This window comes from Pimephales promelas, chromosome 11, assembly GCF_988280905.1.
Source record: "Pimephales promelas chromosome 11, fPimPro1.hap1.1, whole genome shotgun sequence".
Classification (NCBI taxonomy): Eukaryota; Metazoa; Chordata; class Actinopteri; order Cypriniformes; family Leuciscidae; genus Pimephales; species Pimephales promelas.
Window position 1 is genome coordinate 7,880,973 of NC_142779.1, and position 25,682 is coordinate 7,906,654.

The 25,682-nt window shown below is 37.3% G+C and overlaps 2 protein-coding genes across 2 annotated transcripts in view; one reads left to right on the forward strand and one right to left on the reverse strand.

Moving 5' to 3' along the window:
• LOC120462050 (transmembrane protein 150A) overlaps positions 1–16,131 on the forward strand; it is a 36,395-nt gene extending 20,264 nt beyond the window's left edge. The window contains exons 7-8 of the mRNA XM_089116860.1: positions 9,594–9,771; positions 11,117–16,131. Coding sequence (XP_088972986.1) covers positions 9,594–9,771; positions 11,117–11,355 — 417 coding nt within the window. The 3' untranslated portion in view covers positions 11,356–16,131. The remainder of the gene's footprint in view (positions 1–9,593; positions 9,772–11,116) is intronic.
• On the reverse strand, positions 15,217–24,564 carry mat1a (methionine adenosyltransferase 1A). Its single transcript, XM_039650389.2, has 9 exons — positions 24,425–24,564; positions 23,150–23,227; positions 22,733–22,855; positions 22,522–22,634; positions 22,291–22,434; positions 21,596–21,814; positions 19,689–19,871; positions 19,453–19,586; positions 15,217–18,410 (listed from the first exon to the last, which is right to left on the reverse strand). The coding sequence occupies exons 1-9, from the start codon at positions 24,498–24,500 to the stop codon at positions 18,308–18,310; spliced, it is 1,173 nt and encodes a 390-aa protein (XP_039506323.1). The 5' UTR covers positions 24,501–24,564; the 3' UTR covers positions 15,217–18,307.
• Between the last annotated feature and the right edge of the window lie 1,118 nt (positions 24,565–25,682).

The window sequence follows — 25,682 nt, forward strand, 5'->3', positions numbered from 1 at the left end:
TTACAGTGATGCTGTTTGGCAAATAAAACTCCCTTGACTTCAGAGGAATAAAAGCTATTGCAACTGGATTCTATGGAAATTGTTAATCAAAATGAGAGTTTTGTGGCGTTTAGTCTTCAGTGCCATCTGTATGCTAGTGTGCTCCTTAATGTTGACTAAATTAAGCAGATAAAAAAGCTGAAATTTCAGCATCATTACTCCAGTCTTCAGTGTCACTTGATCCTTCAAAAATCATTCTGATATGCTGATTTGGTGATTTATGAAACATTTCTTATCATTATCAATGTTGAAAACTAACGTGCTGCTTAATGTTTTTATGGAAACCCTGAAACATTTTCCCATAATCCTTTGATAAACTTCAAAAGAACAGCATTCATTTGGAATAGAAATATTTTCTAACATTTATAAATGTTTACTGTCACTTTTGATCAATTTAAAGCATCCTTGATTTAAAAAAGTATACTTTTTCTTTTTTTTTAAAAAAAACATACATCTATGATGTATTTTTTAACAAAAATAATGACTCCTGCACTACACTAGCATCTTTCTTGCAAATCATGGCTCATGGCTGTGATGTAACTGAAGCATTTTAGTTTTTAAGGGACAAACCCTCCTTCTTGTTTCAGTAGGAATTATGCCAACACAGGAAAGAACACTGCTCCCGTAAAGCGACTTCATGGAGTCCTAAAAGTCGTGAAGTGGTATTTGAAAATGATTTTACTTCCTTAATGTGAAATATTTCCAAGTGAATGGAATATTTAACAAGAAAAATGTGTAGTATGGGACTTTGGGATTTTATCCATCGGAAATTGATTGAATCGTAAGGTATTCCAATAGAACCATATACTGTAAAAAAATAATCCTGTAAAAAAAGGGGTAAACTACTGGCAGCTGTGGTTGCAAAGCATCAAACTTTAAAAATAAGGTGTGTTACTGTTTTTGAAATTAACAGTAAAATACTGTATTGTCAGCTACAGTATAAAACTTTAATTTAACAGCTACTGTATATGCTCTAACACAAAAACAGTAACACACAGTATAGTTACGGTATGATGCTGGCAACCACAGCTGCCAGTAGTAGTGTTGTCAAAAAACTCGGTACTTCGTTACCAAGTCGGTACTAAAAAAAAAAAATGTTACGGTACCAGCTTTTCTAGGTACCGAGTACCAGGTTAATCCAGTTCTGTTCTAGACGCGATGTCTGAAACGTCCTCTTCATAACGCTGATATGGCTCTCTCTCTCTCTGAATCCACTTGTTGAAACGAAAGGAGGAACGAGCCACATATGGAAATATTTTGGATTAGGCTAATGTCACGTTGCCATAAGAGGCCGATTACATGCAAATTCGCAATTTCAAATATAGGCGCGATTCAAGCGCGCTCATAATAAAAACTCGTTGGCGTTGCATAGCAACGACAGACGCCGCGTGAGAGCAAGCGCTTTGGAAAGAATAAGCACGCGCAAAAATATAATTAAAAAACACGCGCGACATGTGAACGGCCTCTAAAGTGCTTTCGGGGTAGTTTTACGAGTACATGACCACAGTAGTATCCACCCGACACCAGAGTACTACTGGTATTAGTATTGTCATTTAATGTTAGTGCCAGTTCTAGGTGTATTCTTGCCTTTATAACTCAGCAGGTTTAAAAAGCCTTTTTAAAATCAAATATGAATGCAGTTTTAGATTAAATAAAAGGACAGTCAAGTCAAATAAAACATGTTTTATGGTAATGCTACAAAGATACCATTCATCAACATTACTTAGTTATCAACACATTGAGTGAACAATATATTTTTACAACATTAATTAATGTTTGAAAATGTTATTTATTACAAACACCTGATTGTTCATGTTTGTTCACTTAATTCATTGTGCATTAAATAAATAATGGATTAAAACTTTTCAAACAACTTTAAAAATGTGTTCATGTATACTATTGTTTATTTTAGGTCATTTTATCTAATCTTTTTCTAAAGTGTTTATAATACAAATGTACAGTTTCCATACTTGTAACCGTGATAAACACTTAAATATATGTAAATTTAAACTAAGCTTTGGTACCGAAATTGGTACCGAGAACCGTGAATTTTAACTGGTATTGGTACCGAATACTGAAATTTTGGTACCGTGACAACACTAGCCAGTAGTTTACCGTTTTTTTTTTACAGGATTATTTTTTACAGTGAAGTCGAAAGAAAAGAGGACTTGGAATCTTTGACTAAAAAGGACAGTTGTTTCAGAGGTTGGCACGTTTTCTTGAATGAATGAATCCTGCTCATTAAGGTCAAGGAAATGTACAAAAATAAGGAGAACCATTTTTTAAAACTGATTTTAAGTGCAGATGATTGAATTGTCTTGATTTGCATAACAATCCTGCGTTTCAGTAGTTTGTTTTATAGCTGTTTTATTCTGACATTTGAAAATTTAGATGTGCTAGTTCCATTCCCATCCCCAACATTCAATACCAAAATAGGCACTTTCGTTTAGAAAGAAAAAGGGATTGCTCCATCCTTCCTGTTTTCTGTAAAATGGAAGGAAGGTTACTGGAAATGTTTGTGAGTGAGTCACGGTGCACCATGTGCTGTGTGTACAGAGTCCAGAGCTACCATGATCTGACAGGCAGGAGAGGCAGGAACGAGCACGTGGCCTGAACGCCACATCTGCGCCTCATCAGCAGGCCTGCCTGCCCCTCTGGCGCTTTCCACGGCTGCGGTGTAGGATGACAAGACAAGAGCGCCAGACTCTCATTATTACCATCAGAAAAAAGGGAAGTCACGTTATGTAACTCTGACTGTCCTCGTTCAGTTTCACAGATTTGATAGAACTTGAAAGTCCTGATGGTCTTGGAATTTAAGTTTGGTTTCGGAATGATAACGGTGTGTTTCCCACCAAAAAAGATTACAAAGAACAAAGCTTTTTGGAGTGTGTCCTGTTTGGATAGGTAGAGGTGTGTGGCTCTGTTCCTGCAAACCTGTCTGAGCTTGCTGAAAGAGCTGCGCTACTTAGATGCCTTGTATTTCTTAATAAGTCCTATTCAGATGAGTCTATACTCCTTAAAGTTGCTCACAAATGTACTTTTTCATTTCAATCTTGTCCAAACCTAATGCTTTTCTGACATGAGCATGGTAAAATATGACTAGCTACAGTTTTTAGGAATCTTCTGAGAAATTAAGTTGCATTTTGAAACGGGACCGTCTGTGATTTGCGGTATATTATTTCTCCACATCACATCCCCAATTTATTTAGACTTTTGTTGAATCATGCAACTAAAACGAAATGTCTTATTTGCGCTGCCTGGTACAGTTGTCAACTTTCTGGGTAAAGTAATACTTTTGGCACCTTACCCTTCCTGAAAAATACAGCATTGCTGAGGCCTGTTGCATGAATTTGGTTGAACAAACTTCTAGTTTCAGAGTAGGTTTAGCGTTGACAAAACCAACCTGGTTTAGATCAGGTTTAATGGGCTCTCAACACTCGGTATAAACGTTCTCTGTCAACGCAGGGTTTGATGCTAAGTTTGTGTTTAAAGTGTGACACATGCAGGAAACATGGAACATGAAAGCATCAGTTTCACTTCTTGGAAGAGAGCCGGTGCAATTCACTTCTCTATTGAATATTAAGAGATTGTTATGAAAAATGTCATCAATTTAAATGCAATTACAAGGCAGTAATAAACACCGCTGCTGGAGAACGTTTGAGAAGGTAGCTTAAAGAAAATATCAATGTAACCTTAAACAGTTTAAAAGATTTACATATACAGTATATTAGATTTTATTTAAGTTTAATAGTTTAATATTAATAGTCAATTCATATATTATATGAATACAGAATTATAATAATATAAATATAATAAATAATTAGCAACAAAATTTTGTCTCTAAAATATTTTCACTGTAAATTTGGGTGCACGATATACAGGGGTAGCGGCTTTAGTGCATCAGATGTATGTTACTTTCCTCACATTTTTGCTTCAGTTATGGCGATAAACACAGCTAAAAACCAATCCACCATATTGAACTGAAAAAAAAAAACAGTGTTTGGTCAAACGAATCTTGAAGTTACCAGGGTAAGAACTGAAACTGGCTTGATGCAACAGGCTGTTTTGAATTCTGGTTCCCCAGCATTGGAATCGGGAGTTATGGGGGATCAGCTCCACCAGCGCGTCTCAGTTTTTCTTGAGAACATTGTGACTGGTTTATGATGGCTTTTTTAGCAGGGTATCAATCAGAAAAATGAAATAAAATCAATATAAGAAGAGTCAGATTCTGACATTTTCTCAAAACGGCCTTTGTGGTATCAGCGTCAGGTATGACCTTCTCCTTTAAGCTGGCATAAAATGGAAAGTCATCTCATTGTCCATAATATGAACGATTTATCCATGTTCAAATTTCATTTTTTTTAAATTATGCCGACTACTCTCTGGTGGCATATGCCAGACTTCACCAATTTTTAGTCTGCTTAAACATCGCCCTTTCTTACATTTGTATTTAATCAGATCAAAACTACAAACAATAGAACCAAAATCAAAATTTTAACAAATTTTACAATAATCCGTTTGACTGTTTGATGTATGTTGCAATATGGAAAAAACATTGAGACTTTGTCCTATCCTTACTGATACACTGAATATATTTAAAATGTGTCCAAGTGTAAATTCAGACCACATACCCATCTTTTAATAATTCTAATCTCATCTGAATAATGCTTAAGCAAGAGTCCCTGAGAACTACTATAGTTCCTGTAAGCATGTGTGTTAGACTGTTTAAGTGTGTGTCGTTGTGTGTGTTCTGTGCATAGTTTCTCACTTGCTCCTGGTCCTGATGGTCTGACAGTTACAGGTTGCCAAAGCAAACTGTAGATTCCTTCTATCAGCCTGTAAAGATATTTTCTTCTGCATTCCCATAGAAGAGAATGTGGCCCCTGAAGGAAAACATATGCATGGTGAATACAGTACCTATTTCAGATTCATTTGCCTATTATTAGACCTCTCAAATTACCACAGTAATTTAGTGTGATTTAAAAAAAAAAAAAAAGTGAGACACTTATTTAATCATGCCCCTCAACACAATTTTTTTTTTTGGCGTTGTCAGAGCAAATCAAGTTTAAAGTATTGCGTCTATGCTTTTGTGAAGTCTATTATTACTGCTACTACAGGCAACATTCCTTACTAAACCATACCGAGAACACGGAATGAGTGAAGCTTTTCACAAAGGACACGTTTCTATTGAATAAAAGCTAGACAAAGCAAAGCAGGCCACAAATTTCAAAGTTGAACTACTTCTCACAGCATCTCAAAGAGGATTGAGAATGCTTTTTCACATTTTCAACTTTCTTTAGTGTAATGTTGCTGTTTGAGCATGAAAAAGGTCTGCAAAGTTAAAAGCGACAAGACCTGGTTGACTTGCGTTAAACCTTGCGTTGAAACTCATGAAACTTGCAGTTATGCTAAAGGGGTGTGATATTTCTCAAACACGCTTGAAGCGGTTGACCAATCACAACACACTGGTCCAGCCGACCAATCAGAGCACATTGCGCTTTTCGGAAAGGAGGGGCTTCATTGAGACAGAAACTAAACAGAGCGTTACTGACAGACTGGGAAGAGAGGTGCTGCAACAAAATAAAAATGTGAAAAGTAATGTTTTTTTTTTTTTAAACTTTCAAGTTAAGACCTATTAGTAAACCCCAAAAATAAAATCTTTGTACAAGGTTGTATTATAGCTTCTATAAAAATATGACAACCGTAGCCTGAGATGCTGAAAAACAGCAAGACCTGACTTGAATTTGATTAATTAGTCGGATATTGTGTAATTCGATTAAGATTTACTTTTGAGAGCACTGTTTATTATATGCTATCAAACTCTTAAACAGGTTTTTATTGTTCTTAAAGCACCGTCTGCATAAATGAAGAGACAGAGAAACGGATCTTTTCTGTAGGGCAGGCATTCAACCACATGTTAAAGCAAGTCCATGTGAGAGAAGCTCCTCTCTATAGCTAATTTGATAGCCCAAGGCTTTAGTTTAGAAAGCAACCAATTCTTATACTTTTGCTACCGTGGTTAGTTGAGAGTCCAGGGGCTTTATTTTTAAAGACGCATTTAGATCCTAAATGTGATTGTACCTCAGTTTCAGAATAAATTCCTATGTTGAACGATTTTTTACGAAATTACTCTCTCTTTATAAATCGCAGTTCACCTTAAATCCAAGCACAATGTGTACAAGTACATTACGTCCAATCCACAGAACACCCACAAATATCTCGTTATGAATTAAATCCCAATGTGCTATGTGTGCCAAAATGTATGTGTGGTAGGCTATTTTTGGGCTGTCATGATTTCCATAATAATATGCGATTAATCATGATTAAGTGCATACTTAAGATGATTTGTGTATGCTTAATTCCATGATAAGTATGCAATTAATCGTGATTAATCGCATACTTATCAAGGAATTCATCATACATCATCATTCAAATCATACATGTGTTTTATAAAGGAGGTTTTGGACTATTGAAGTTATTAACGTCTTTGTAAACTCAGCTCAGGTGTACACTTGAAGGTGAAATGAGTGGCCAGAATATTGTCTGTGCAGAGTAATACATCAAGTGTATTTCCATAGACAGGTCACATGATCACAGTCTCATCCACTGTGCTTTTTTCCCACATGACTGGGAAGCTTTTGACAGCTTTGATCCTTGTCCTTAAGCCTGAGATGCCCATAACAAACCTTGCGCATTACAGAGCTGAGAACCTTGTCCTAATGACAGTGCGACTAAAGCACAGGGACTGCAGCTCAGGATTTGGACAGAAGTGAAGGGGAAGTCTTCGCCTTAGGGAAACATACAGGATATCATTTGCTGAGGTAATCAGTAGTTCGCTGACAAAGCCTGGAGTTGATTTATGGTTTCTAAAGTTCTTCCTGCAACACTTGATACTTCTCTTTTGTTTGTGTCAAAAAAGATAAATAAAATGAAGTAATTGAAAGGAATAGATCTAGAGAGTGTGGTATTTTCTTCTATCTACAGGGGTTGGACAAAAAAACTGATATATGATGCTGGTGGACTCGCTCCTCCAAAACACCTCAATAATATTCATATTTGGTGACTGTCAGACCATGGGAGATGTTCAACGTCACTTTCATCTTCATCAAACCCTTCTGTCACAAGTCTTGCTGTGTGTGTTGGTGCATGATCATACTGATACACGGTTTGAGCATCAGGTGCTCATGATCCTCCAAAAGGGTTTGGTAGTCCTCGGCAGTGTCGTGTCCATCAAATACAATCAGGATTGTCATGATATTGGAGCTCAAACCATCACTGATCCACCCGTGCTTCACTCTGAAGATTGGCCGCCAGGCATATAGATGTGAAACCTCCAACATTGGCCAGTGTTTCAGTTTCATTGTCCAACCCCTGTATCTCTCTCTCTCTCTCTCTCTCTCTCTCTCTCTCTATATATATATATATATATATATATTCTTCTGCATTTTCTTCCGCTCTGGGAGTATATGGCAGCCCATAGAACCACTTATGGGGAAAGTTATGAAATTTGTCTGTCACCATAGCAAATTTGGAGTCTCCAACTGAATCATTCTAGCGCCACCAACTGTCCAAAGTTTCACTCATGTTTAAGCCATAAAGGCTACAAACAAAAATTCCCACTAATTCCTTGGCTCAAGACGATTATATGTCATTTTTTTAACGGACATTAATTTGTCCAGCATTTTGAATTCTCTGAAAAACCTAAAACCTTTTTCGAATTCCTCCTAGGCTGATGCTCCGAAGTTATGGAATTCATGTCGATTCGTCAAACGAGTACCGCACAAAATAATTTCATGTAGCCCTTGCGAAAACAGACGTAAGGCTTGAATTTTGTACCAAAATGCTGTATTTTATTTTATGAACGCATGATCGTCTCGGTATGGGTCATCAGTACAATGCCATGGGGAGCCTGAGAAGTTTCGAACCAGCGCCACCTAGTGGTAAAATTAAATCTTCAAATGCTTTTACTTCTGGGTGTGGTTGACTGGTTTTCATGGGAGTCTCATTAAGTTCCTGAATCCTTGCCCAGTCCAATGATACCAAACATGCTAGGTTTCATATTACGGTTTGTGTAGCGTTGTGACTTAGTGCTTAAAAAACATTTGCGGATATCTTCGAAACCATTAGACCAATCGAAATGAAACCACCGTCAGAAGTTTGAAAACTTAGGTTGTTGGCTATGCTCAAATGTCAAAATATTAATAGTAAGTGGCAAGAAAATGCCAACAAAGTCAGGTGTGGGTCATTTTTTTTATGTGTTTATACATAAAAATGTTTATAACTTCAAAACGAAATGAGATATTTTCACCAAAATTTGACACATGTATGGGCTCACTCTGAGGACACTGGGAAAAATTTGTGGGATTGTGCCTCTTGTCGGCACTATAATACAACAAAACATGAAATTCCCACTGACTTCAATACAGTACTGTAAAAATGTTATACTTTACGAACGCATTAGCGTATCGTTACGAACTCTGTATGAATCATTGGCACCATGCCTTGAAGGTTGTGTTGTGTTAAATAAGTAAATCCTGTAACAGTTTACACAAAAGTATTAAGCGGCACAACTGTTTTCAGCTCTGATAATAGAAGACTGGAGTAATAATTCTGAAAAATCAGTTTTGCAATCACAGGAATAAATTACATTTTAAAATATATTAAAACAGCTATTTTCAATTTTAATGATATTTCTCAATATTAATGTTTTCACAGTATTTTTACCAAATAAATGCAGCCTTAGTGAGCATAAGATGCTTCTTTTAAAAACATTATACATTACTAATATTGTAGTGTTATAATAGTGTGATATTATGGACTGATATTCTCGACCTTGAATTGTGTGGTATTCATATGGGTAATGTGTTTGATTGTTGTGGGTTCACTGCTGCCCTCTGCTGGCAGTGAGAAACTGGCTCAGGAGTTGTGTGTGATGTGGCATTGTGAGCACTTAGACCATAAACACACCACAGACAGTCATGTGTGGCGAGCACAGCAAACTTGCAGCTATAAAAGTGGAAATACGACATAAACAGAATTTCCCAAAATGTGTTGCATGACCGTTTTGGGAATGTGATTTTGTAACTGACCAGATCCACTTACTGTACTGAAATATTTTGAATCCAGCCTTCATTGTTTCAAGTACAAAAATGTGTTGAATGTACTTATGTATGTGAAAACCGAGTTACACTGATTACAGGTTATGTTTTAAAATATGTCGACATGTGTTTTCAATGAGTTTGTGTTCCTGAACGGATTTGTACCGAACAGTTAGGGCTCTCTAAATATGATCTTTCCACAGCTGGGGAAAATGAAGAGAAATTTCCTAGAGATGTGGCTATTTTTAGATAGGAAAATACTCTCCAAAAAGTTTGTTTGTGGTTTTTCCATTTCAAATAAAGAAAAAAATGCAGAACTTTTTTTTCCCTTAATGGGTACCATGGACCTTCTCCCTCCCACACACACACTAAACTACTTCCCCAGTATGTGACATCTGTAGTTTTGATTGGAGAATCAGTTCTCACTGTTGTTTCCTGTCGTTGTGTTTCTCACAGGTGGATAACGCCAAGGTTCTTCACTATGTTGGAGCAGGAGTGGCCTTCCCCACCAGTATGCTGTTTGTGTGTCTGCAGTCTGCGCTGACCTACCGCTTGGCAAAGACTCAGGGAGAATATAATGTGGGTCATTTGCGCCTCTTTATGACCCTGATGGCTTTTGTAGCCCTGGTGCTCAGTATCCTTTACAGTATCACTCATCCATATTGTTTTTAAATTATATATTTGTATTTAGGACTGTCACAATATTAGATTTTTATGGTAACACTATTTATTTGTTAAAATGAGTTAATCCATTAAAGGTGCATTGTGTAATATTTAGTAGGATCTGTTGACAGAAATCCAATGTCATACATAACTGTTTTCAGTGGTGTACAAAGACCATACTTAATGAACTGTTATGTTTTTATTACCACTTACATTGAAATGTGCCGACATTTTTCTACAGTACTACTATTTTGTTCTTCGTGCAAGGAAGTTAGCTAAAGTCAGCGAATAAAACACTGACACAATGATAAAAAAGCAACATTAATATTCGCAATAACATATTGTGTTACTGAATAATAAAGTAAACATAATTTACTTTATTATTCAGACGACGACATATTTTCGTGTTGGCCACCGTAACTTTTGTTGGTTGCAATTCGCAACATCACCACTAGATGTCACTAGAATTCACACACTGCACCTTTAACTAACATGAATTAACAATGAGCAATATATTTTTCCAGCATTGTTAATGTTCAATCATGACATCCAGAATCGTTTTAGCATGTTATTTAATATGGCAATGTTAATGTATTTGGTCTTGACGTGCACCGCTGCGCAAGTATGGACTTGCTATGCTAAGTATGGACACACTGCTGTGAGCACATTAGAAATGTTGCTGCATAAACAAGCATAAATTCAGTCTGCAGATCTAGGCAGGTGGAGCTGGGGGAGGTGGAGGGTTTCAGAGAAACTCTGATAGTAGGACTAGCTTACAGTGAAAATTTTGAGCTAGAAATCTCATTGGCTGCTGGATCAGCAGAGGCCAATCAGCTTGTGCCATATGGTAATGATGTGATAGATTGCTATCTTCACTGTGCAATAAATATCGTTAACAAATACATCTTTTGATCTAAAAAGAGCATTAGTAAATGTTGAGATTAACATTAGCTAAAATGAATAAATGCTGTAGAGGTATTGTTCATTATTAGTTCATGTTAACTAATGTAGTTTACTAATGTTAACTAATGAAACCTTATTGTAAAGTGTTACCATTTCCACTAATTTACAATAAAGATAATATTGAAATATCTATAGAAATTTTGGAGAAAAAAATCAGTCAGCTTTGTTTTTAACTTTGTTAAAATGCACAAAAAAATTCAAACATTGCAAATCTGCAATGTAATTAGCTTTTAGGTTTTGCTTTCCTTTTCTTTGTCAGTCATTGAGTTCATGCGTGTTCTTCCCGTAATGCAGACAGGCCTGAGCATGAGTTAACAGTGTTCACTATCATTCCTTAATGAGACTTTCCTCAGGCGGGGTGTTTTTTGTCCAGGAAAGTTTTGTCCTGCAACATGCGTCGGCCATTTTCGAGTGGGTCTTCTGTGTCATCATTATGCTGTTCTACGGGACATTCGCTTTTGAATTCGCTGGGATATCTAGCGACACGATGATGGTGCTGGCCCGAGGGCAATCGCTACAGTCTGCAAGCCGAGACCACAAAATGGAGTCTCTTGGTGGTCAGCACCAGCCTGAGAACCTTTCTATACTGTAGCTTCAGTGTCTCTCTCTCTCTTTCTCTCTCTACAACACTACACTACAACAGGAGAGGGAAAGAAACAGAAACTGGACCTGGCTCTCGTACAATCGGCTTACCTTTGCCAAAGAATCCAGCTCAGATTTTGCACATTTTTGAGAGACTTCTTCACTCTCTGGGGACCTTTTGAATCCATCAGCTTCCATGCTGGGAAAAATAAAGCTCATTGCCTGGATGTGTTGGAGTTTCCGTTAGATCTCTTTGGGATTGTTAAGTATCTGTGGAACTACAGACTGTAGGTTGGCTAAAATGTCTGCATCCATTGATGAAACCAGAGTAACGCTACATCAGTGCTGTAGTAAACTAAACCGAAGCCTTTTGCAGGCATTTTAACATGGTGCCTCAAAACAAAAGTTATTGTGCCAATTTCAGACATTGCAAGACAACGAATCCAAAAATGCTGACGTTTTCTGTGCCTTTAGTTGTTTTCAAAGGCAGAGATGGGTAAAGGGATAGTTCACTCTGAAAATAATTTTTGACATGTTTTAGCTTACCTCAAGGGCATCCTAGATGTAGCTGTCTTTGTTTCCACAGTGTTTTCAATTTTGATATTTTTCGGTCAAACCGTTGTTGTCTGTCAGTCAAATAATGCAGCTATGGGGGTCCACATCAAAGAGCATGCACAGAGAAGTCCAAATTAAACATGATTGAATGACTCGTAAATGTAAGTACACATTTATGGCCTAAGACACGAAACGAGTAGGGATGTGTCCTCCTGTATCGAGGCTTCGAAGCGTGTGTCGAGTTATCCGGGATGATTTCTGTGCGCGTATCGAGGCGAGGTTTGAAGCCTCGCGAGCCAGCTGTACCACACGACTGCTTAAGGAAGTGGTTCACGGTTTTGCGGTCTATTTGAAATATGAATGAAATAATCTAAAAAAAAAAAGAAAGAAACCGCCTGAACCTGAACACTGCGGAGAAGTTGCTATTTTTAAATAAAAATGAATAAAATGCTGACTGTCAGCACAGTCAAAAAATATGTAACACAAGCACATTCACATGACAATGCTCTCCCTTGTTTCCACTTTTCATTTTGACCCTGTCATTGTATCATAAAGGCAGACACCATATAAAAGTTTATACTTTATGTATAAGCATCACAAACATCATTGATTAATCATTCAATGCTTCAGACATCAAAGCCATATCATTATAATCACACTGCACGTTTTACATTTATTGTCCACTTGATGGCACAATAGAGCAAATGAAGCACCACGAAGCTTCGGCACATGGATGGAACGCTTCAATGCTTTATGAAGCTTCATCTCGCCATCACTGGAAACGAGCGGTTTGTGTGAGAAAACGAAATTTTACCTTTCACTAAACATATTTAGATATACGGGAAATCGCAATGGAAGACGATTTCGGTATATCTAAATATGTTTAGTAAAAGGTAACTTCCGAAATGAGCGACGTGCACAAGCAAGCGATCACTTCCGGCGGAACTGTGAACTGATTCAGTTCGATTCAGTTGGACGTTGTACAACTGATTCATATCACTTGGATGTGAATGTGATTACGCGAGGTAATACTGTTCGTTTTCTCACACAAACAACTCGTTTCGGGTCTTAGGCCATCAATGTGTACTTACATTTACGAGTCATTAAATAATGTTTAATTTGGACTTCTCTGTGCATGCTCTTTGACGTGGACCTCCATACCTGCATTATATGACTGACAGACAAGATCGGAAACAAAGACACCTACATCTTGGATGGCCTTGAGGTAAGCAAACATTTATTTCGAAGTGAACTATCCCTTTAAATCATATATTTTATTGTTGCATATCACTGCTGTTGCATATCTTTTGCCTTAATCACCATATGCCGTCTGAAACGTCTTGTTCAGGAGATTGTCATTTACCAGCGTGCCTTAATACTGAAAACCAAATACAGATATTTATTAGACCTGTATGTCGATAGCCAAACATAGCATCTGAAAGCTGCCTTCATATGCAGTAAAAGTTTATAGCCTACTGACAGCAAGAAAGAGCTAAGCTGAACGAGATCAGCAAAAACCTCTCGCAAAACAGGTGCATAAGCTCATCAAATTAAGTCATAGAAGCAATGAGTATTGCTGTACATTGTGACCAAATGTATTTGAGAACAGCACTACCTGTAGTTTGTCTTGATGTCTGTGTTCATAAGGTTCACTGCGGAATCGTCGAGGTTTGTTACAAGGAAACGTCTAGTAATGAAAGACTGAGAAGCTGGCCTTTAAGGATGAAGGAGGACTAGTTTATGTGTTCACAAATGTACTAGATCCATGTGAGCTGTTTGCAGACAAAATGACGTGCAGCAGGACTGCAAGATCATAATTGTTTTTGTTTGTTTTGAGAGAAAAAGAAACAGATGAAGCTTGGTTTACATTGGTCAAATGTTTTCATACTACCAGCATTAAAAAAATTAATATGGTTGCTTAATCATTATCAAGGGAGTTTTGTCATTCCATTTGTCAGGACAAGAGCCATGTTTATGCTTCTCAACATCTGATGTTACTAGTGCCGTCCAGAAAACGTCTTTCATGTTTTTTTTAGTTTACTATTTCTTTACGCTCAGGAATTTCTGTCTCGTCACATATTTTCCCTCTGTGTTAAAGACTCCGTTGATCAACCAGATATGAGAAAAAGTTTTACCCTTTCAGTTACTTGTTTAGATCATTTCCTTCATGTTCCATTTTCTTGAAATGGAGACTGGGTTAGCTACATCATTTCGATTAAACCATTATCTGACGTACCTCAAAAATATCACTGCTTAAATATTTCATCCAAAGATAAAAATTCACTATATACTCATACTGTTATTTTCCCTGTGGAAGTCAAAAGAAACATTCGAAGAATCATTATGCAGCTCTGACAATTCAAAGTAGTGACAACCAAGTAGCTCATAAGACTCATGTTGTATTTCAAGTCTTCTGAAGCCACACAAGACAGGTGAATTTGACGTTATTTCGCTGTTAATCTTCCCCTTTGAATCAACATTCAAAATGCCATGATGATGCATGATTCCATCAGTGCCATCAAATGAGATTTGTGTGATGCAGAATTAGGGAATTTCTGTGAATAATGATTTATATTTCATTTGGTTCCTCCTGCATAATAAGGTTTCGGAAGACTTAAGAATATGGCACAAGTCGTACTACAGAACACATTTTCGGAGCTTAACAGACATGAACTGAATTTTTGAAGTAGCCATGTGGGACTGTTCCATTAAAAAGGGACAAAGTGTTACTTTTCTGTGTTATCTTTTGCATAGACGCGTGTTCTTCCATGTATTATCTAACCTGTTTCGTAAAACTTCAAACAGTGCTGTCTACATTCAACAAGACATTCAACAAACATTCACATATCAGCGTTTAGTGGCATGCTGCAAAATAAAAATAAAACCCTTATGTGCCTTTGTTTCAACCAAGGATTGGCTCACTCATTGGAGAATGTTTTGTTTTTGGGCAGAATGCATTTGATTGTGCTGTAAATGTAAATGTACGGAATAAAGCAAAATCAAACATTACTCTCATATTGCCTTTCTGTGAATGAGCAATGAACTTTAAGTTATGTAGACGATGTCGCACAATTCCTGTTAGTAATCACCGTGGCCTTTGAGTTTGCTCTAACATTGAGTTTGGTTATTCTTCTTTAACTTGTCAGGTGTTGTGCTTCAAATTTTGGTGCCTTGTTGAAAAAAACTGTGAATATAGGCTAATAAACATTCTGTGCATTTGAAACTTAAATGTGCAACATAATGAAATTATTGGTTGGCATATCCAAAAAATAAATGAGTCATTCATTGTGTTTAAAGAGATCCATATGACACTGGACAAATTTAAGAATTTTGCACTTTAATTATTCACAATTATTTACATGTCAGATCTTAAATTCAGACGCTAAAACTCTGAAAGAAAACTGTAATAAGATGGTTTACAGTGTTTTTAAGGATTAATGCCTCTGTTGAACAAATGAGATTACACAGTGGCTTCCACACACATCTAAAGTGTGCAACATAATCTGGCTTTGTACATAAACACACATACACATGCTCACTCTCCAGTGGTGACAATCAATGTAAGACCAGCTCAGGATCTGTACACGTAAACATCAAAATTCTCATATTAATATCCCCCTGCCATTGTTCAACAATAATGAGATGATGCAGTCAAAAACGAAGCATAAAAAGCGAACGATCCTATGATGCAAGAAAAAGGCGCACAAATTAGACCCTTTTAAGACTGTAAGTATATAATGAGAGGAATATGATTCTCGGATTGTAGATGTAAAAAGCCTAAAGCTTGTAATGGTCCACTATTTCATGTCTCCTCATAACATGCTACTGTAACTTTACTACTGTAAAGACAGAGAAAAAGAAAATGACAATGTAGTAAAAACTGAAAAATGATGATTTAAATAATTTGAGATATAAAGCTGAAATGTGTTCATTCGCTTCCGAACGGAAGATAGCATATTGTACTTTGTCTCAAGCGCAAGTTATGTTTACATGACAAAGATGTACTATAAATGAAATAGTTTTTCCTTCTCCGACAGATAACAGCATTGTCAAAACAATACCTGTTAACGAGGAACCGTGAAGACGATAAAACCCCCCAGCTTGTATTATGCCAGTAGTTGTCGATGTCACTTTATAAATAAACTACACGCCTATAGACTAAACACAATGCGCATGACGTCACTGTTTTCACAAATTTCCATTTTTGTAGATTACACAGAGACGATAACGGTATTTTTTTCAAAAACTTGCACGTTGAATCCGGTTTTCAAATGTTTTGGCGCACACAAAAACCCCCCGAAACACTGTAGTCATGTAAATGAACAGCCAAAACATAAAATGTTTTCCATTTTTAGCTGAAAACGGTGTTGTCTAAACGGCCTTAATTGTAAATGTACTGTAAAAGTGGTTTTCCCCAATTGCAGCAACTTCCATTTTTTCCAGGGAGTGATTATTTTCTTCTCTCGAACACGTGGGATGGAAACGGTGATTTATTCGCAGATGTTTTATGCTATTTTCCAATTTAAGTTAAAAGTGCAGTATGTAATATTGACAGCTAGTGGTTGAAATAGGTACTGTAGTCCAAATTCAAAATATTGGAGAGTTGTTTCCTTCTCTGAGTCCACACTCATGCAGGTTGCCAGATTGAGGACACACAACCACGTAATTGACAATGGAAAGCTTTGAGCCTTAACCCAAATTTATACCAGAGCCCGTCTAACGGAGAGCCTTGGCACTTCTTATTAGCCCTATTGTGTATCATCTTGGTTGCAGTTCCATTAGAATTCCACTGGAGGTGATCACGGGCAAGAGCAGAATGAATGGGAGTCTGTGGGGCTAAACGGCTAAATGTGTCTCTTTCACCTGCTTGTCGTTAAATTAACATAGATTTTATTGTTGATTCCGCAAGTTCAATATAGATTATAGGCCAAAAGTCGAATGAACGAGTACTTATGTCCTTTTGATTTCTTACAGGTTAAGCCGTTGTTGGCCGGAACACGCTAGCATTCTGCTATTGTGTGACGTCATCACATTTTTGAACGGATTTTTAGAAAAGATAAGTGAACTTAAAAATGCAATTTTCAGCTGAGTGTATTATCTTAGCCCTCCCTTTTGAATGCAACTTTCAAATTACTTGGCAAAAAATTACATCCTGATAAAAGTTAATTTCTGGGGGTGAAACCCCATAGACTCCCATTCATTATGCCCCCGCATGGGCAGAGACGTGTAACTGCAGCCAGTCCAGAAACCGGAAGTAACCAGCCAGTGCCAATTCTCTTCAATTAGACATTCTCTGTTTATACTTCTGCGTCAAACTCATGGCGTAGCTACAGTATGATGAAAACATGTGTCGATGAAAACACGAGTACCAAAACAGACATTCCGAAATTCCATACTTTTTTTCAAAGTAGAATAACATACCACTCTTTTTCAGAGAAACAAGTATTTAAACTTAGCATGTTTCCTGAATATCTGCAAATATATTAATGTATTTTAGTTTCTTGAGTACAGTCCAAAAAATGACATGCAGCACCTTTAATTTCACAACTTGTGTACCTTGTCATCCCCTAAAAAGTTCACAGTAGTACCTTAAGGTACAAATTGCTACTCTAAGGTGCTAGTATGCACATTTTAGGGGTTAAAAAAGTGATACAAAGATGTTCTTTTAAGGGTACTGCCCGAGTGAAAAGCTGTTTTTCACAATTTTTTTCTGAGAGTGTTGCTGCGGAAAGAGTCATGTGTTTCGGTAGCACTACAGATGATGGCAAGCCAAAAACAAAAAAAGGCAAACATTCTCATGTTTCACATGAAAAAAGAGGTCACCATAAGGGAGAATACAAATGAAAGATTTGCCATGTGGGACTGTTCCATTAAAAAGGGACAAAGTGTTACTTTTCTGTGTTATCTTTTGCATAGACGTGTGTTCTTCCATGTATTATCTAAACTGTTTGCTCAAAGCGTAAAACTTCAAACAGTGCCGTCTACATTCAACAAGACATTCAACAAACATTCACATATCAGCGTTTAGTGGCATGCTGCAAAATAAAAATAAAACCCTTATGTGCCTTTGTTTCAACCGAGGATCACCGTATTTACATTTAACTTAAAGTTGTCTCTATATGCCAACCTCAGATAGGAAATCGCCTTTTAACACACAAACACACACACACTAAAAGACACAATTCAGCTTTAAGGAATGATTGATTGTCATGGGTGTTGATGTTGTGAGGGATCCTTTCTCAAAAGACTTCTAAATAAAAGACTGGATTTTCATGACATTTACAGTATATTTGTCTAATCTAAAATATATAGCGTATGCCAGAGGAGAACCAAAATCAGAAGGGAGAGGAGCACAGAAGGAAAAAGCGACTGAATGACTGAAGGTATAGGCTTGCATGCCTCTCTCATTAAACCTTGAGAGTCTTGGCCATCTCCCAGGGAAAATCTGATCGGCCAAAGTGACCATAGCAGGCGGTGCTCTGGTAGATCGGCCTCTTCAGGTTCAGGTCCCTGTTAGTGGAAATTACGTTATTTAGCTTTTCACCAAACAGCCGACACCTCAATCCTACTTGAACCAAAACTGTACCTAATTTAGGTGCAGAAGTACTTATTATACTAAAACTGCACAATTGAATCATTTGAATTAAAGGGATAGTTCACCCAAAAATGAAAATTCTGTCATTTCCTCACCCTGAAGTTGTTCCAAACCTGTGTGCTGAACACAAATATGATGTTTTGAAGAATATGTGTAACCAAACTGGCCATATTGACTTCCATAGTATGGATGGCCTCATCACCTGTTTGGTTAATGACATTCTTCAAAATATCTTCTTTTGTGTTTGGCAGAAGAAAGAAATTCTCACAGATTTAAAACAATTTGAGGGTGAGTAAATGATGACGATTTCTATTTTTGTGTGAACTATCCCTTTAAGAGAAACTTAATAAACCCGATGGCAGCGGTACTCCCTCTGGAGGAAAAATTGGGAAATGCCCATAGTGCATAGTGATATTCTATATCACTATAAAGATAGTAAGGATTGTAAACGTTTTTTACGGTCTTTCCATAACAACACATTAAAACACAATAAATGACTAAAGTGTAAATAATTCACAATACTGTATTTCAACAGTGTACTAATTATAGTGTTATTTTAAGAGCTTAAGGTTTCACAAGAACAGTTTCCACATGTTTTTGTTCAGTGTTGATATGTTTAAATTAATATCGATTTTTAAATTTAAATTCGTTTTGCACTTTCTCAGCGACTAAAAGTAGAGGATGTTTTAGATATTTAATGGATTTAACATTACATGGAATTTATTGCTCAGAATCTAAGAATATATCTAATAATAATATCTAAGAATTTCCCATTATTCCCTCTTGAGTCTTATTTTATTGAATCCTAAACTAAATAATGTTAATCATTTGCCTAAATTTGAATACAAAGTACTGAACTTAACCACTTGTTTTTTTAAAACTGAAAAAAAAAAACTGTTAGTTTCTTTGCCTGAAGTGGAAGAATAATAAGAACATTTTATCTTATTAATTGTTTACCTAACAATGACACCTGGTCGGAGGTCAAAGTTCTTGTTGACAATGCGTAGCAACTCCTTCTCTGGTTTTACCGATGAGCCGTAGGTGAAGAGGGAGATTGAAAGAGGGTGGGCGACTCCAATGGCATAAGACACCTACAGAACACATTAATTATTCACAACCCTGCTCCAGACACCAGCTTATCCATTCCAGTTTTAATCCAGATCACTTGGAAGATGTTTACACTTTCATCTCACCTGAACCAACACTCTACTGCACAATTTGGCCTTCACCAGAGATTTAGCCACCCAGCGTGCAGCATAGGCAGCAGAGCGGTCCACCTTGGTGTAGTCCTTTCCAGAGAAGGCCCCACCACCATGAGCCCCCCATCCACCATATGTGTCCACAATAATCTTCCTACCTGTAACACCAGCATCTCCCTGAAAAGCAAAGATTATGATTTGGTTTATGCAATCGTTCGCCAAAAATAAAAATAAAAAACCCTGCCAATTAATATCTGATCCTCATGTCATTCCAAAGCAGTTGGCAGTTATAGAGAAAGAGTTTTGTGAAGAATCATGAAACAGCTCTACATCTCTATTGAAGCTTGTGTCTAGTCTGCGCTTGTGCCTAGATGTAAAATGGCACAACATGGCTACAACAAATGTGAGAACCATTGGCGTTTTAGTGTGAATGACACAACAGCTTTGACATATAGCAGGTGCATATTTTTAATGAATAATGATTTAAAATCGGCCTGCTCCTCAAACAAATCGATCATACTGCTTCAGAAGACTTGGAAGATAGAGCACAAGCAATATTGACTACTTTTATGATGATTTATTTTTATGATGATCTGTTGTTGCAAAATTCAAAAGTTTGGAACGACATGAGGGTCAATAAGTAATCACTGAATTTTCATTTTAAGTGAACGAATCCTTTTTAACTATTTCCCCAACAGCGTTTTTGAAAAAAGTTGCCAATCAGTGCTCGTATTTTTCATCATTTTGACAAAAGTTTCATGGCCCTCAGAATATTTTGTTGCATGAATATCTAAGCATGCAATATATCAAAATGCAATATTTAAACCAAAAAAAGATATTCTAGCTTCATGCATTCTTTTTTTAATCAAAACTTAAGTTTAAAAAAAAGCAAGCATTTTTGTCAAAGACTACATTTGGATCAGATTCAGAACAATGATCGAAACAAATGGAGTAGATCAAATCCATCAACACCCCCAAAGCTTGCTCATTCCTATACTTTGTCCTGGGCTGACATTTCATTTGGTAACATTAGGTAGCTTTGATTCATATGCTGTTTAATGTTGATGGTAGAGCCCGACCGATAAAGGAATTTGAAGGCCGATACCGATACAAATATTTTGGGGTTTTAAAATCCGATATTTTTTTATTTATTTATTTATTTTCAGAAACGCGTAACACAACATTAACAGATTTCCCTAACATTAGTTATTTGTTGTTATTTATGAATTTTAACTAAAATAATATGCTAATGCATTTTAAAAAGAAACTTTTATTGTCACAACAGAACAAACTGACGATAGTGGCATTAGCTAGCTTTGTGGTTAGCTAGTCTATGATGAGCCATAATTTAGTAATGGATAATGTCATACTGCAAATTGTACTAATTTTGTCATGCTTATTTCAGTTAAGAGAACTGATGGGGATGATCTTCTAATTGCTATTCAAGCAATATATGTATCGTGACCAACTCAATGATTGTTGCCAACAGGGTGCCCTCTGGTGGACAAACTATAAAACTCCAACTCTCATAACATGGTTCAAGCGTGTTTCGTCCGTTTTTATTTTATTTTTGAAATATTAATTTATCGGCCATTATAACTGCCGATACCGATAGTTTGGAAAATGCCAAATATCGGCCGATAATATCGGTCTGCCGATATATCGGTCTGGCTCTAGTTGATGGTTGCATTATTTTATTATGCTATCGTTTGTTTCTGCTTCTTCTTCGCCTGTATTTTGATCTAGAGATTATGTACTCTTTCAGAAGATCCCTAATAGCGCCCCCTAACGTATAACAGTGAAAACACGGAAAGCCGGAAATTTCAGTCAATGGCAGGAATAGAGTTAAAGTGAGTTAAAATTTCAGTCAATGGCAGGAATAGAGTTAAATACATGCTTACCTGAGGCCCTCCGATGACAAAGCGCCCACTCGGCTGAATGTGGTAAACGGTCTGGTCGTCCAGATATTTTGCTGGAACCACAGCTTTGATGACCTTCTCCTTCAGAATACGCTTCTGCTCCTCCAGTGAAATGTAGTCGTCATGTTGGACGGAGATGACCACTGTGTGGACACGCAAAGGAATCACAGCGCCGTTCTCCTGCTTGTAATGCACTGTGACCTGGAGTTGTGGAAAACATATAGGCCATGTTTCAATTGGCATGTACAACACAGGGAATGTGACAAACTTTGGACATTTCCTGCTGTATGGTCTGAAAATGGCAGAACTCTAAAATAGACCAGAGGTTTCAGCTTCCAGTTGCTGGCATGCTCCTGAGATTGACAGGTGCACAGCCGTGTCCTCTGCCCCACTGGGAAAATTAAGGTTCGGGGGCCCTGGATGTCACGCGGGGGGTCATTTTCTTATAAGCGTTAAAAGAGGCCGCCTCATGGTCAATATCTTGCTCAACAGCCGTCACACCTATTGGCCAATGTACTGGTTCAATGAACACTCGGCTGATAAGATAGCATGGTCAATGTCAGTCAGGGGCTCTGAAGTCTGAACCTGCACATTGCAGCTCACAATAATATCAATTGCAATAGTAAGTGTGCAAAAAGCAAGTTGTTTTCCTTCAATTTCACTCTCATATTGCTGACCTGAGTTTTTGAGTCTGGGCGAAGCCATGGGATGGTGCCGTCCCGCCGCAGCTCAGCCATTTTGGCGTTGAGTTTGTGAGCGAGGACAATGGTAAGCGGCATGCACTCCTCCGTCTCATCAGTGGCATAGCCAAACATGAGCCCCTAAAACACAACGGAAATGCAACATGACGATGTTTATCACAAATGATGTGCTCAAACATATGTTTTACACTTCCGTTGTGTTCGGACCTGGTCTCCAGCCCCAATATCTTCCTCATGTCTGTCAACATGGACGCCCTGCGCTATATCCGGAGACTGCTGCTCGAGAGCCACCAGAACATTGCAGGTTTTATAGTCAAAACCTGAACAGAGGGAGGAGCAAAGCGTGGAAAAATAACATTTGGTGGTTGAGTTAGTAAAGATCTAAAGAACGAATAATTATCCAAATAATGATTCTGACCTTTTTCGGAGTTGTCGTAACCAATGTGTTTAATGGTGTCACGCACAATTTTCTGGTAGTCCACGTTGGCACGAGATGTGATCTCACCGCAGAGAAGTACCATACCAGTCTTACAAACAGTCTCTGATGATTAAAACAATTTTAATTAGTCAAACAACCCTTGACAAAGGGAAATCGCCACTGTATAATTTATTGCTAGCTTTGAATTTGGACATGGGGATGTTATCCATTTAAATGCCGTTAAACTTTGAGGATAGAAAGGTATGTGAAATGGTCAGGTCACTCTATAACTAAACAAGAGTCAAGATAAGTGACCAACTGTTGGACTATGAACTTTCAAAGAAAATTTTGACACTCGTGTTTATACAGAAAATCCTTACATGTTTATTTAGTTTGGGATTTCAAAAGTTCACTCACCACAGGCAACTTTAGCATCTGGGTCCTGCTTCAAGTGTGCGTCAAGAACTGCGTCACTGATTTGGTCACAGATTTTATCTATTAAAAAAAAAAATCACACAATTACAAAAACAAAGTTATGTTATGGCTCAGATTAAGGTTCAAGTGTGTGTTTAGTGTTATTACACCAGAAAGTTTCAGTTTAAGAGTTTTGATGTCTTCCTAAATCAAGACTCTTTATAGGACACAGCAATCCCAACAAAGCAAAACCACAGCTGAGCAGCGGGAGGACAATACCAGTGGTAGTCTCCTTTCAGAATCATTCACTCAGTCTATATTTGGGCTGCTAGCTGAGGCAACCGCTTAGGTGAGTTACATCAGAAACTACGCTGTCAAAAACAACACTCAGGTGATAATACGAGACAAACAAGTCAAATCTATGAGGTCTGGAACATTATGGAATCAATTTTCTGTGTCTTGCACATTCACGTCTATTGATTGATCCGCTGAAATATGTGCTGATTGGAGATGTTTAGCAAGCAAGACTCAAAACTTGTCCAAGTGAACCAGACAGGTTAGTTTGCAGTGTTGCAAAATCTGTCTAGATGAGATTATGTATTTAGAGTCATTAAGAGTTTTCTGTAAAGCGGTTTTGTAATATTGGGAAAGCACACTTGACATATGACATAACTTGATGTTTCACTCTTGTAACTGTTTATAGCACTTTGGCCTTGTATCATGACGTGAGAGAACCTCAATATGGTCGATAAGAAATGTGAGGTCTGGCAAGTTCCCACATGAGATGGAAAAAAATAACTAAAGGAATATCTGTTGGTATACATGTGCGCTCACTAAACAAATTCTGCATCAGTAAGTTCATTATTAAATAAATTGCACAGTAAATATGTAACTGAGAAAAGCCTCCTAGTGATATGATGCAATTTAACACCACCCTGTAAAAGTCATGACCCCTAATTGACTATTTTTGTCTACTACACTTTCACTCAATGAAATACCTGCTGAGCACATGGTGCTGTGGAAGTATTGTTACTAAATGTGTGAATGAACCCTACTGAACTGTTGCTTAACCAGCTTACCATTTCTTCTATCTACAAAATATGCTCCATTGACTTGTGGAGGTAGGTGAATAATAAGTCTATAGTGCATGTCTTTTTTTTCCCTCCATGCAAGTACATAGTTTCTGAATCAATAAACAGTAAAAAATAGTTTTACTATATAATAGTTTAAAAGCACATTTCTGAGAGTTTCATTTAAAAGTTCAGGATTTAAAATCACCTGGATGCCCTTCTCCCACAGACTCTGAGGTGAACATGAAGGATCCGTCATCATGAACGTCATTCAGCTCTTCCATGTTTGCCAGCAACTGAGCAGATCTTCAAAATGAACAGGACAAAATAATCTAGGCTCAATAATTGTCCTCCAATTGTGGCAGAAGCAGGCCAAATATGCAGAGCTCCTTATAGTCCCGAGGGCATAAAGAAGATAGATCACAGACTATATCACACAACTTCGCCTCGAAGCAAGTTTGCCCCTATATATGGCAGAAAGAAAACACACACCAAGCTTTACTCACTCTCTTACTCACAAACATACACACACGTGTCATGTGAACGAGTGGGGCAGACCATTCCATGGGGTGTTATTTGGGGGGAGGAGATTCAAACTTTCAGAAACTCTCTGTTAACCCCTTGTGTGCACAGTTCTGAGTCTGTCATTGGAAGTTGTTTTTTTTTTTTTTGTGGGGTGTGAGGACTCGACTGACTTTGTCAATGGACACAGTGGACACTTTTGTGTTGACCCTCGACATACATTTCTTCTAATCCGAGTCAGGGCTAGAGTGCTTATCAGATCTGAAGAGGTGTGAAGTCTACTACAGATGTGATTGGATGATACAGCACTTTTCACATAGTGTTTCTTTTTTGGCGTTATGAAATAAATGTATTGCAAAAGTCTTTTAAAAACATTTTAGTTTAATATATAACAATTCCAAGACGTGTTTTGGCAATCTTTGTTAAATTTTGAACCGTCTGCTCAGATAGTGCTTAATGTGTAATGTCTTTGTCATCTTCTAGGTTTGGATTAATATGTATCATGATATGCCCCCTTTTATAATTGTTTTCTAATTCTTCTGTCAGTTTCGACATTCTCAAATAAAAGTCCCCATTCTACTGCAGTAATGTGGGTCAAGCCAGGACATAATCAAGGGTCAAAATGTCAAATTAGGCAGATCCACAGGATCAAAACATTGCAAAATAATTGTGAATATTATTTCTCTATATTTTGTTCATCTGCTTCATTTTTTGTTCTGGGTTGTGATGAATGATTTAGATGCTTACAAAAAACTGGGCCCTCATCTAAATCGTATGCCTTTCTGCCAAAGGCAATAGTGACAGGGCAGGATTGTGATCTTAGTTACTTTTCAGTTCTTTAGTCACCCACACATGGGGTTAAATCTACAATATTTGTGTTTGAGCAGAAAAGACCAACTAAATCTTTAGGGAACATACAGGACTGACTTATAACTTTTAACTGG